Raw genomic sequence first — 14,852 nt, forward strand, 5'->3', positions numbered from 1 at the left:
ACATTAGAAAAACATTACAACAATTTTAAACTAATTACACCTACTCTAAGCCCCCTAATAAAATAACAAAGCCCCCCAAAATAAAAAAATGCCCTACCCTATTCTAAAATTAAAATAGAAAAGCTCTTTTACCTTACCAGCCCTGAAAAGGGCCCTTTGCGGGGCATGCCCCAAAGAATTCAGCTCTTTTGCCTGGAAAAAAAACACATACAATACCCCCCCCAACATTACAACCCACCACCCACATACTCCTAATCTAACCCAAACCCCCCTTAAATAAACCTAACACTAAGCCCCTGAAGATCTTCCTACCTTATCTTCACCATGCCAGGTTCACCGATCCGTCCTCCGAAGTCTTGATCCAAGCCTCCGAAATCTTCATCCAAGCCCAAGCGGGGGCTGGCGATCCATAATCCGTCTGAAGTCTTCTATCAAGCGGCGGCTGAAGAAATCCATCATCGGGCTGAAGTCTTGATCCAAGCGGGCGCTGAAGAAGTCCATCATCGGGATGAAGTCTTCTATGAAGCGGCATCTTCAATCTTCTTTCTTCCGGAGCCATCATCTTCCAGCCGATGTGGATCCATCCTCTTCTACCGACGCCTACTCGCCGAATGACGGTTCCTTTAAATGACGTCATCCAAGATGGCGTCCGTCGAATTCCGATTGGCGATTCTATCAGCCAATCGGAATTAAGGTAGGAAAATTCTGATTGGCTGATGGAATCAGCCAATCAGATTCAAGTTCAATCCAATTGGCTGATCCGATCAGCCAATAGAATGCAAGTTCAATCTGATTGGCTGATCGGATCAGCCAATCGGATTGAACTTGAATCTGATTGGCTGATTCCATCAGCCAATCAGAATTTTCCTACCTTAATTCCAATTGGCTGATAGAATCCTATCAGCCAATCGGAATTCGACGGACGCCATCTTGGATGACGTCATTTAAAGGAACCGTCATTCTTCAGTTGGACGTCGGAAGAAGAGGATGGATCCGCGTCGGAGGTCTTCAAGATGGAGCCGTTCGTCATCGGATGAAGATAGAAGATGCCGCTTGGATCAAGATGGTTGCCGGTCCGGATCTCCTCTTCTTCCCGGATAGGATGAAGACTTTGGAGCCTCTTCTGGACCTCTTCAGCCACCGCTTGATAGAAGACTTCAGCCGGATTATGGATCGCCAGCCCCCGCTTGGGCTTGGATGAAGACTTCGGAGGACGGATCGGTGAACCTGGCATGGTGAAGATAAGGTAGGAAGATCTTCAGGGGCTTAGTGTTAGGTTTATTTAAGGGGGGTTTGGGTTAGATTAGGGGTATGTGGGTGGTGGGTTGTAATGTTGGGGGGGGTATTGTATGTTTTTTTTTTTACAGGCAAAAGAGCTGAATGCCCCGCAAATGGCCCTTTTCAGGGCTGGTAAGGTAAAAGAGCTTTGAACTTTTTTAATTTAGAATAGGGTAGGGCATTTTTTTATTTTGGGGGTCTTTGTTATTGTATTAGGGGGCTTAGAGTAGGTGTAATTAGTTTAAAATTGTTGTAATATTTTTCTAATGTTTGTAAATATTTTTTTATTTTTTGTAACTTAGTTCTTTTTTATTTTTTGTACTTTAGTTAGTTTATTTAATTGTAGTTATTTGTAGGTATTTTATTTAATTAATTTATTGATAGTGTAGTGTTAGGTTTAATTGTAACTTAGGTTAGGATTTATTTTACAGGTAATTTTGTAATTATTTTAACTATTTTAGCTATTAAATAGTTATTAACTATTTAATAGCTATTGTACCTGTACAGTTGTAAAATAAATATTAATCCTAAAATAGCTACAATATAATTATTCGTTATATTGTAGCTATATTAGGGTTTATTTTACAGGTATTTATCTTTAAATAGGAATAATTTATTTAATAAGAGTTAATTTATTTAGTTAGATTTAAATTATATTTAACTTAGGGGGGTGTTAGTGTTAGGGTTAGACTTAGCTTTAGGGGTTAATCCATTTATTAGAGTAGCGGCGAGATACGGTCGGCAGATTAGGGGTTAATAATTGAAGTTATGTTAGGGAGAGCAGATTAGGGGTTAATACTATTTCTTATAGGGTTATTGAGGCGGGAGTGAGGCGGATTAGGGGTTAATAACTTTATTATAGTAGCGGTGAGATGCGGTCGGCAGATTAGGGGTTAATTATTGTAGGTAGCTGGCGGCGACGTTGTGGGGGCAGATTAGGGGTTAATAAATATAATATAGGGGTCGGCGGTGTTAGGGGCAGCAGATTAGGGGTACATAGGGATAACGTAGGTTGCGGCGGTGTACGGAGCGGCAGATTAGGGGTTAATAATAAAATGTAGGGGTCAGCGATATCGGCGGCGGCAGAATAGGGGTTAATAAGTGTAAGGTTAGGGGTGTTTTAGACTCGGGGTACATGTTAGGGTGTTAGGTGCAGACATAGGAAGTGTTTCCCCATAGTAAACAATGGGGCTGCGTTAGGAGCTGAACGCTGCTTTTTTTTTTTTTTCAGCTCAAACTGCCCCATTGTTTCCTATGGGGGAATCGTGCACGAGCACGTTTTTGAAGCTGGCCACGTCCGTAAGCACCGCTGGTATCGAGAGTTGTAGTTGCGGTAAATATGCTATACGCTCCTTTTTTGGAGCCTAACGCAGCCCTTCTGTGAACTCTAAATACCAGCGGTATTTAAAAGGTGCGGCCAGAAAAAAGCACGCGTAGCTAACGCACCCCTTTGGCTGCAAAACTCTAAATCTAGGCGTTAGGGTTTATTTTATAGGTAAGTATTTAGTTTTAAATAAGAATTATTTAGGTAATGATAGTAATTTTTATTTATATTTATTTTAATTTCATTTAAGTTAGGGGGTGTTAGGGTTAGACTTAGATTTAGGGGTTTATAAATTCAATATAGTGGCGGCGACGTTAGGGGCAGCAGATTAGGGGTTAATAAATTTAGGTAGGTGGCGGCGATGTTAGGGACAGCAGATTAGGGGTTAATAATATTTAACTAATGTTTGTGAGGCGGGAGAGCGGCGGTTTAGGGGTTAATATGTTTATTCTAGTGGCGGCGATGTCGGGAGCAGCAGATTAGGGGTTAATAATTTTATTTTAGTGTTTGCGATGTGGGAGGGCCTCGGTTTAGGGGTTAATAGGTAGTTTATGGGAGTTAGTGTACTTTTTAGCACTTTAGTTATTAGTTTTATGCTACAGCGTTGTAGTGTCATAACTACTGACTTTAAAATGCTGTGCGAATCTTGACGGGATAGGCTGTACCTCTCACTTTTTGGCCTCCCAGGACAAGCTCGTAATAGTTGATTTGCGGTAAGGCCAGAAACTTGTGCGGGACAGCTGTACCTACAAGACTCGTAATACCAGCGGTAGTAAAAAAGCAGCGTTATGAGGCTTAACGCTGCTTTTTTACTCATAACGCAAAACTTGTAATCTAGCCGTATGGTTGTTAGTTTGTTAAATGTAATACTTACATTATGATTTTTTTGTATTTAATCTGAGTTAATCAAACATGTTAAGACTAATTTTCTTTTTAATTTGATAGAATGTATTAGTAATTTTTTATTTTGTTTATAATGATGAAATATTGGCTCAGAGAACTTTTCCATGCCACGTTTTATATTTTATGGGGGGTTTTTTTATTATTTTTTTTACATGTATTATGTTATTTATTATTTTTCAGAGGTACCAAAAACTGAGAAAACGTTTGAAGAAAGATTGATACTAAAAGCGTTCCTTCTGAAGTTTGTCAATTCGTATGCCTCAATTTTTTACGTTGCCTTTTTTAAGGGAAGGTAAGCATTGATTACATTTAATAATTTTATTAACTTGCCATTTCACGTTAAACATATTCTCTAAGTCACTGGATCATGTACTTTGAGCACTATTGAGCCCAGATATTAATGTGTTTAACCCCCAAAAAGGGGTTAAACGCATACACAAAGTCCCACTCTGAAGATGCAAGCCTTGCATCCTTTGAGCAGGACATGGCCAATTAGAAGTGGAAATCACATGACCCCTATAATTACTTGCTATTTCTTACTTGGTAGAAGCCATTAATTAGAACAACCGAAAGGTCACACTTTAAAAGTTTGGTTAGTTTAAAGATTTTAAAGGATATTAAACTCACTTGTTCCCCCCCCCCATAAAGGGCCAAATTATGAGTGGTGTGTTGACAGCTACGCGCAAGCGAAAAGGGGTTTATTGTGGGTGAACAAAAAATAGAGAACAAACAAAAATTGATAATAGAAGTAAATTAGAAAGTTTTTTAAAATTGTATTTTTATCTGAATCTTTAAAGAACACATTTTGGTGTCATATCCCTTTAAATCATACCAAATAAAAAATGCAGCAAACTACAGATTTATTTATGAAAAATAAATCGCTAATTCGCTACATATATATTTTATAATTTTCTGCGTGTTTCAGCTGTTTGCAATGAACAAATCAAACAAAAGCAATTAAAACAGCTCAACACAACAAATGCTTCAAATGGTTTCCCCAACTGAAAATGCAAATTGTAATGAATTCTGCCGTCTCAAAATTATACAAATCTGGCTCTGCAAAATTTGCTTTATGGAATGGAGACACTTCAAACTGTTTTTATCCAAGATTATGGACTAAGAATCAAACATACAAAAAACTTTATTGTCATGCACATTGTATGCAATTGCTGCATCCACGTTCTCTCTTACAGAATGAAGGTTAGCTTATTGTATTAATGGTATTGCCATTGTTTTAGCCTAATTCATTATCTACCAAAATCTTCAAATACAGACAAGCACAGAGGACATATTGTAAAATTAATAATGGTAATAATTCCATTGAAATCTTATGGGTCAAAATTAAAGGGTCATTAAAGTCAACAAAAATGAAATGGATTGGTATGGAATATTACTATTCCAATTTTCTTCTATTGTTAATCTTGCTTAGTTCTCTCTGTATTTTGTTAACAAGTAATCCTAAGTAAACTCATGAGTATCCGTGTGTCTTTAGTAATCTGGCAGCAGTGTTTTCAACAATATTTATATCAATGCTGTGCATAGTTGCAAACACTGTCATATAGTGCTAAAAACATGTGCACGCTTCTAAGCTCCTATTAGCCTCAGTAGCTGTATTCTTCAACAAAGGATGCCAAGAAAACAAAGCATGTGTTAAAATAAAAGTAAATTGGGAAGTTGCTTAAAATTGTATGTTCTATCTGAATCCTGAATGTTTGATTTTGACTATACTGTTCCTCTAAAACAAGAGAAACCGGTAAATTGACTATCATTATACTTTATTTATGAAGTGCCAACATATTCCGCAGCGCTGTCCATGGATGCAATTCATTTAAATTAAACAATAATAAAATACTTGTAAGAGACAGTACAACATTTACAAACACATACAGGAGGAATTGAGGGCCCTATTCCTGTGGGAACTTACAATCTAGGGGCGCGATCCGATATCGATAGCAGTTTGCGGCGCAAGCGAGGGAACCGGCGTCGCCCGCAGTTTCAGCTCGCAACTCGAGCCATCCCATATAGGTCGCCGTCAGATGCTAACGTGCCGTAAGTCTCACAAACCAGCGATGTCCAGAAATCTGCGTAAGTACAAATTTCTGGCGTCGCCAGTGACTTGCGCCACATTAGAATCTGCCGGCGCCTATAAAACCTGACTAAAGTCTAAAACACCCGCACTGTCTAACACGCCTCCCTAACATAGCCCGCACTGTCTAACACGCCTCCCTAACATAGCCCGCACTGTCTAACCCTCTATCCGCTATCCCCCCTCACTAGCCTAACAATAAAAATGCTATTAACCCCTAAACCGCCGCTCCTTTACCCCGCCGCAACCTAATAAAGTTATTAACCCCTAAACCGCCGCTCCCGTACCCCGCCGCCAGCTATATTATATCTATAACCCCCTAAAGTGAGCCCCTAACACCGCCGCCATCTATATTAAAATTATTAACCCCTAATCTAAGCCCCTTACACCGCCGCCATCTCTATTAAAATGATTAACCCCTAATTTAATCTACCTACCCCGCCGCCAGCTATATTATCTATATTAACCCTAAGTATATTATAGTTAATATAGGTATTACATTATATATATTAACTATATTAACCCTAATTATATTAGGGTTAATATAGTTAATATAGTTACTATAGTATTTATATTAACTATATTAACTCTATCTAACCCTAACTAAATTTATATTAAATTAATCTAATTCATTTATAAACTAAAATATTCCTATTTAAATCTAAATACTTACCTATAAAATAAACCATAAGATAGCTACAATATAATTAATAATTACATTATAGCTATGTTAGGGTTAATATTTATTTTACAGGTAAATAGTTAATTATTTTAACTAGGTATAATAGATATTAAATAGTTATTAACTATTTAATATCTACCTAGTTAAAATAATTACCCAATTACCTGTAAAATAAATCCTAACCTAAGTTACAAATACACCTACACTATCAATAAATTTAATAAACTACTAACATCTATCTAAAAATACAATTAAATTAACTAAACTAAATTACAAAAAAAAACAAACACTAAATTACAAAAAATAAAAAAAAGATTACAAGATATTTAAGCTAATTACACCTATTCTAAGCCCCCTAATAAAATAATAAACCCCCAAAATAAAAAAAATTCCCTGCCCTATTCTAAATTCAACAAATTTCAAAGCTCTTTACCTTACCAGCCCTTAAAAGGGCCTTTTGTGGGGCATGCCCCAAAGAATTCAGCTCTTTTGCATACAAGAAATACAATACCCCCCCCCCCATTACAACCCACCACCCACATACCCCTATTCTAAACCCACCCAAACCCCCCTTAAAAAAGCCTAACACTACCCCCCTGAAGATCTCCCTACCTTGTCTTCACCACACCGGGCCGAACTCCTGATCCGATCCGGGCGATGTCTTCCTCCAAGCGGCAAAGAAGAATTCTTCCTCCGGCGATGTCTTCCTCCAAGCGGCAAAGAAGAATTCTTCCTCCGGCGACGTCTTCCTCCAAGCGGCAGCAAAGTCTTCATTCTTCCGGCGGCATCTTCAATCTTCTTTCTTCGCTCCGCCGCCGCGGAGCATCCATCCCGGCCGACTGCTGAACTTGGAATGATGTACCTTTAAATGACGTCATCCAAGATGGCGTCCGCTGAATTCCGATTGGCTGATAGGATTCTATCAGCCAATCGGAATTAAGTTAAAAAAATCTGATTGGCTAATTGAATCAGCCAATCAGATTCAAGTTCAATCCGATTGGCTGATCCAATCAGCCAATCAGATTGAGCTCGCATTCTATTGGCTGATCGGAACAGCCAATAGAATGCGAGCTCAATCTGATTGGCTGATTGGATCAGCCAATCGGATTGAACTTGAATCTGATTGGCTGATTCAATCAGCCAATCAGATTTTTTTAACTTAATTCCGATTGGCTGATAGAATCCTATCAGCCAATCGGAATTCGGTGGACGCCATCTTGGATGACGTCATTTAAAGGTACATCATTCCAAGTTCAGCAGTCGGCCGGGATGGATGCTCCGCGGCGGCGGAGCGAAGAAAGAAGATTGAAGATGCCGCCGGAAGAATGAAGACTTTGCTGCCGCTTGGAGGAAGACGTCGCCGGAGGAAGAATTCTTCTTTGCCGCTTGGAGGAAGACATCGCCGGAGGAAGAATTCTTCTTTGCCGCTTGGAGGAAGACATCGCCCGGATCGGATCAGGAGTTCGGCCCGGTGTGGTGAAGACAAGGTAGGGAGATCTTCAGGGGGGTAGTGTTAGGCTTTTTTAAGGGGGGTTTGGGTGGGTTTAGAATAGGGGTATGTGGGTGGTGGGTTGTAATGGGGGGGGGGGGGTATTGTATTTCTTGTATGCAAAAGAGCTGAATTCTTTGGGGCATGCCCCACAAAAGGCCCTTTTAAGGGCTGGTAAGGTAAAGAGCTTTGAAATTTGTTGAATTTAGAATAGGGCAGGGAATTTTTTTTATTTTGGGGGTTTATTATTTTATTAGGGGGCTTAGAATAGGTGTAATTAGCTTAAATATCTTGTAATCTTTTTTTTATTTTTTGTAATTTAGTGTTTGTTTTTTTTTGTAATTTAGTTTAGTTAATTTAATTGTATTTTTAGATAGATGTTAGTAGTTTATTAAATTTATTGATAGTGTAGGTGTATTTGTAACTTAGGTTAGGATTTATTTTACAGGTAATTGGGTAATTATTTTAACTAGGTAGATATTAAATAGTTAATAACTATTTAATATCTATTATACCTAGTTAAAATAATTAACTATTTACCTGTAAAATAAATATTAACCCTAACATAGCTATAATGTAATTATTAATTATATTGTAGCTATCTTAGGGTTTATTTTATAGGTAAGTATTTAGATTTAAATAGGAATATTTTAGTTTATAAATGAATTAGATTAATTTAATATAAATTTAGTTAGGGTTAGATAGAGTTAATATAGTTAATATAAATACTATAGTAACTATATTAACTATATTAACCCTAATATAATTAGGGTTAATATAGTTAATATATATAATGTAATAACTATATTAACTATAATATACTTAGGGTTAATATAGATAACATAGCTGGCGGCGGGGTAGGTAGATTAAATTAGGGGTTAATCATTTTTATATAGGTGGCGGCGGTGTAAGGGGTCAGATTACGGGATAGATAAGGTAGATGGCGGCGGTTTTAGGGGCTCACAGTAGGGGGTTAGTTTATGTAGATGGCGGCGGGGTCCGGGAGCGGCGTTTTAGGGGGTAATAACTTTATTAGGGATTTCGGGGGGGGGGGGGGGATCGCGGTTGACAGGGAGATAGACATTGCGCATGCGTTAGGTGTTAGGTTTATTTTAGCAGATCGCGGTTGACAGGGAGATAGACATTGCGCATGCGTTAGGTGTTAGGTTTATTTTAGCAGCCAGTTTAGGAAGTTACGGGGCTCCAATAGTCAGCGTAAGGCTTCTTACGGCTGCTTTTTGTGGCGAGGTGAAAATGGAGTAAGTTTTCTCCATTTTCGCCACGTAAGTCCTTACGCTGCATATTGGATACCAAACTGCGCGGGTTTGGTATACCTGCCTATGGCCCAAAAAACTGCGGGCGACGGCAGAAATATACGCGCGTAACTTCTAGGTTACGCCGTATATGTGATACCAAATCCGCGCAAATATTGGCGTCGCCGGCTTTTGCGGGCGACGCTTTATATCGGATCGACCCCTAAAAAGGTAGGAGGTTGAGAAACAGGAGGTGAGGACTGCAAGATTGAGAAAGATGTTAATACAGAGTTAGATGAGAGAAATGTTAGGTAAGTGAAATTAATTTATTATTGAGTTGGGTGGTAGGCTTCCCTGAACAGAAAAGTCTTCAGGGAACATTTAAAGGAAGAAAGATTAGGGCAAAGCCTGACAGCACGAGGGAGAGTGTTCCAGAGGGTAGGTGCTGCACGACAGAAGTCCTGCAGTCTAGCATGGGAAGAGATGATAGTCAAAGATGCAAGGAGCAGGTCATTGTTGGATCTTAGTGGGCGGGCTGGAGTATACTTGTTGATTAGAGAGGATTGGTAGAGGGGAGCGGCGTTGGTGAGAGCTTTGTATGTAAGGGTAAGAATTTTGAATTTAATTCTGCTGTGAATGGGGAGGCAATGAAGGGACTTGCAGAGAGCTGTAGCTGATACAGAGCAATGGGAAAGGTGGATCAGCCTGACAAAGGCATTTAGGATAGATTGAAGGGGTAAGAGGCGGGAAAGAGGAGGGGCAGTAAGTAGGCTATTGCAGTAGTCAAGTCGGGAAATAATAAGGGAGTGCATTTTTTGCTTTGTGGTGTTAGCGCTCAAAAAAGGGCAAAACTTGGAAATATTGTGTAGATGGTTGCGGCAGGATGTAGAAAGCGATTAGATATGGGGGACGAATGATAGATAGAGTCAAGTGTAACTCTGAGGCAGTGGACTATGAAAGTAAATATGATTTTTATATATGGTTTATCTAAATCATGGAAGTTTAATATTAATTATCACTTTAATTTCAATTTAATTCAGAGAGATTATGTGCACACTCCCAAACTCCTATTAGCCTTCGTAGCTATACGCTTCAACAAAGGATGCCAAAAAAAACAAAGCATGTGTTATAATAAAAGTAAATGGGAAAGTTGCTTAAAATTGAATGTTCTATCTGAATCCTGAATGTTTAATTTTGGCTATACTGTTCCTTTAAAACAAGAGAAACAGGTAAATTGACTAAGTAAATATGTTTTTTTTTTAAAATTATTATATGGTTTATCTAAATCATGGAAGTTTAATATTGATTATCACTTTGATTTCAATTTAGAGAGATTATTACATTAATCTAGTGTTTTGTTTTCCTTACGTGTAACAAATATACTCCACTTAATTGTTATGCCTTAATTTTGATGAAAATATAAACAATCAATAATATTTTAGAATACAAATTATTATACTGTTATGTGTTTTTCCTAGGTTTGTGGGGCGACCTGGGAGTTATGCTTATATCTTCAATGATTATAGAGTAGAAGAGGTAAGTTTAAAAAAATAAAATAAAATTACTTTTCATTTTAGTTTTAAAAGTATTACTACCTTATGACTCTTTGGTTGTTAAATTCCATAGTAGTAAATAGACTTTAGATATGAAGGTATATTTTACAGAATGGGAATAAAATGATTTCACTATATAAGTCTGCTGTTCATGATAACATTCTAATATGCGTGTGGTGCGAACATAACATGTATGATCACAGTAAAGTAAGTTAGATTCAGTAACTTAGGTAGGTATTTTGTACACTAAAATTAAACATATAGGGGCCGATTTATCACGGCACGAATGGGGCCGTATACCCCTGTTTCCGCACGCGGCTTCAGACTCGCCGGAAACAGGAGTTAAGAAGCAGCAATCGGGTTCATTGACACCCCCTGCTAGTGGCCGATTGGCCGCAAATCTGCAGGGGGCAGCATTGCACAAGCAGTTCACCAGAACTGCTTGCACAATGATAAATGCCGATGGACACATGATAAATCGGACCCTAAGTATAAAGTTGTGGTTCCGTTGCTAACTTCTGCAGTCTTCAGGATCTGATGCTGAAATTGTATTATTATAAATTGAGAATGGTAGAGATATGCATTCAGGCTGATTTGTTCAGTCGTTTGACACACGACCATCCAAATACATTATTGGACGAAATGCATGAAAAATTAATGTTTATTTGTCAAAATCGATTTGTTCATTTGTTAATTTATCTTCGGCTAAAAAAAAAATGTGTAGGAATTGTTTGGTTAATAAGCTCCTTTGTTTGTAATGATGTACAGGGGGTCTTAAAATCATTTGTCCATCATCCCCTTTACAATCCTGCTATGGTATTTTTAATAACTGATGTTAGGAAAATGCACTGAATGCTTGATCTTAGACATACAGATATGTATGTTCTTTAAACATTGAAAGATAGATTATTTTAATTGTTTGATGTAAGATTTTTGTTAATTTTAATTGTCCATTGGCTAGATTACGAGTTTTGTGTTATGACCGGCTCGGTGCTAACTTGCAAGTTATTGTCACCGCTCACCTCCCTATAGCACTGCTATTACAGGTTTACAAAAACCCGGCGTTAGCAGGCAATAAGTGAGCAAAATTGAGCTCCATACCGCACTCCAATACCAGCGCTGCTGTGAGCTGGTTTTACGTGCTCGTGCACAATTTCCCTATAGACATCAATGGGGAGAGCCGGCTGAAAAAAAGCCTAACACCTGCAATAAAGGAGCATAAAGCTCCGTAACGCAGCCCCATTGATTCCTATGGGGAAATAAAAAGTTATGTTTACACCTAACATAAACCCCGAGTCTAAACACCCCTAATCTGCCGCCCCCGTCATCACCGACACCTACATTATACTTATTAACCCCTAATCTGCCGCCCTGACATCGCCGCCATCTACATTACACTTATTAACCCCTAATCTTCTGCCCCCGACATCGCCGCCACCTACCTACACTTATTAACCCCTAATCTGCCGCCACCTACCTACATTTATTAACACCTAATCTGCCGCCTCCAATGTCGCTACCACCTACATACAGTTATTAACCCCTAAACTGCCGCCCCTGACATCGCTGCCACTATACTAAAGTTATTAACCCCTAAACCTAACCCTAAGACTAACCCTAACACCCCCTAACTTTAATGTAATTAAAATAAATCTAAATAAAAATTACTATCATTAACTAAATAATTCCTATTTAAAACTAAATACCTGTAAAATAAACCCTAAGCTAGCTACAATAAAACTAATAGTTACATTGTAGCTATATTGTAGGTTTTATTTTTATTTCACAGCTAAGTTTGTATTTATTTTAACTAGGTATAATAGTTAGTAAATAGTTATTAAGCCAATAGGATTGAGCTTGCATTCTATTGGCTGATTGGAACAGCAAATAGAATGCGAGCTCAATCCTATTGGCTGATTGGATCAGCCAATAGGATTTTTTCACCTTTAATTCCAATTGGCTGATAGAATTATATCAGCCAATCAGAATTCAAGGGACACCATCTTGGATGACGTCCCTTAAAGGAACCTTCATTCTGGAAGAGTCGTCGATTGAAGAGGATTCTCCGCGCCGGATGTCTTAAAGATGGAGCCGCTCCGCGCCGGATGGATGAAGATAGAAGATGCCGTCTGGATGAAGACTTCTGCCGGCTTGGATGAAGACTTTGGCCCACTTGGATGAAGACTTCAGCCGACTTTGCTGAGGGCTTCTGCCGCTTCATTGAGGATGGATGTCGGGTCTTCAAAAACTGTAAGTGGATCTTCGGGGGTTAGTGTTAGGTTTTTTAAGGGTTTATTGGGTCGGTTTTATTTTGAGCTTAGGGTTTGGGCACAGAAAAATAGCTAAATGCCCTTTTAAGGGCAATGCCCATCCAAATGCCCTTTTCAGGACCATGGGGAGCTTAGGTTTTTTAGGTAGGTTTTTATTTGGGGGGTTTGGATGTGTGGGTGGTGGGTTTTACTGTTGGGGGGGTGTTTGTTTGTTTTTTTACAGGTAAAAGAGCTAATTTCTTTGGGGCAATGCCCCGCAAAAGGCCCTTTTAAGGGCTGTTGGCAGTTTAGTTTAGACTAGGGTTTTTTTTATTTCAAGGGGGGGCTTTTTTATTTTGATATGGCTATTAGATTAGGTGTAATTAGTTTAAATATTTGATCGTTTCTTTTTTATTTTGTGTAATTTAGTGTTTTTTTGTGTAATTTAGTTAATTGTATTTAATTAATGTAATTTATTTAATTGTAGTGTAAGGTTAGGTGTTAGTGTAAGACAGGTTAGGTTTTATTTTACAGGTACATTTGTATTTATCTTAACAAGGTTAGTAACTATTTACTAACTAGTCTACCTAGTTAAAATAAATACAAACTTAGCTGTGAAATAAAAATAAAACCTAAGATAGCTACAATGTAACTATTAGTTATATTGTAGCTAGCTTAGGGTTTATTTTACAGGTAAGTATTTAGTTTTTAATAGGAATTATTTAATTATTAATAATAGGTTTTATTTAGATTTATTTTAATTACATTGAAGTTAGGGGTATTAGGGTTAGGGTTAGACTTAGGGTTAGGTTTAGGGGTTAATAACTTTAGTATAGTGGCAGTGATTTTTGGGGCAGCAGATTAGGGGTTAATAACAGTAATGTAGGTTGCGGCGATGTTAGGGACAGAAGATTAATAATATTTAACTAGTGTTTGCGATGCGGGAATACGGCGGTTTAGTGGTTAATATGTTTATTATAGTGGTGGCGATGTCCGGAGAGGCAGATTAGGGGTTAATAATTTTATTTTAGTGTTTGCGATGCGGGAGGGCCTCGGTTTAGGGGTTAATAGGTCGTTTATGGGTGTTAGTGTACTTTTTAGCACTTTAGTTATGAGTTTTATGTTACTGCTTTGTAGCTTAAAACTCATAACTACTGACTTTCAGTTTACGGTATGGATCTTGACGGTATAGGCTGTAAAGCTCACTTTTTGGGCTCCCAGGCAGACTTGTAATACCGGTGCAAAGGAAGTCCCATTGAAAAAGGACTTTTGGAAAGCTGTGGTAGTTACGCTGCGTTACGGCCAAAAAAGTGTGCAGTACACCTAAACCTGCTAGACTCGTAATACCAGCGGTAGTGAAAAAGAGCCTTAACGCTGCTTTGTCACTCATGCCGCAAAACTCGTAATCTAGCCATATATTATCTGTTCCTACTGGAAATAATGGTAACAAATCCTAATCCAATATTCATCCCAACTGAATGCCTTCATGAACAAAATGTATCCAAACCAAATATTTTAAAAAATCTGAAACAAATTTTTGGACAAACTGAATTTTTTGCCCATGAACATATCTAGTAAATAGCTTACAAATGCATATCACTTCCTTGTGGGGGACAAATATTGGTTCAAATTCATTATTGAGATTGTTTATGACATATATCTATAAATATTGAAACAGTTGAACATAGAGTGATTTAGTTCGAGATGTGGATGAAGACAAATAGTCAAGTGTGACTCCAAGACAGAGGACTTTGGGGAATTGTAAAGGTGTCAGGCTTTAAGAGAAATGTCAGTAATGAAGGTGTGCTAGAGTTAAATCATTTGTGATTTTTGCTTGTGCTGTTTTAGTGGAGTTATAAGATGGAGACCACTTTATAATGAGTCCAGTAAACAATAGTGCAGGAGATTGCACATTAGTGCTTCTAGTTATTCTGAGGATTAGGTCTATAAGGTAATAAATCTACAGTTAGAAGGGGAATTTAGGTCAAATGAGAGCTAGTGATTACTGAAATATGTAATTATAAAGGAAGTGGTT

The 14,852-nt window shown here is 38.1% G+C and overlaps 1 protein-coding gene across 1 annotated transcript in view; it reads left to right on the forward strand.

Annotated features, from left to right (window-relative positions):
• Positions 1-14,852, forward strand: part of ANO2 (anoctamin 2) — an 850,080-nt gene that overhangs the window by 588,371 nt on the left and 246,857 nt on the right. The window contains exons 18-19 of the mRNA XM_053718733.1: positions 3,686-3,797; positions 10,494-10,551. Of these exons, the coding sequence (XP_053574708.1) occupies positions 3,686-3,797; positions 10,494-10,551 (170 nt within the window). The remainder of the gene's footprint in view (positions 1-3,685; positions 3,798-10,493; positions 10,552-14,852) is intronic.

The sequence above is a fragment of the Bombina bombina genome, chromosome 6 (assembly GCF_027579735.1).
Source record: "Bombina bombina isolate aBomBom1 chromosome 6, aBomBom1.pri, whole genome shotgun sequence".
In the NCBI taxonomy this organism is placed as follows: Eukaryota; Metazoa; Chordata; class Amphibia; order Anura; family Bombinatoridae; genus Bombina; species Bombina bombina.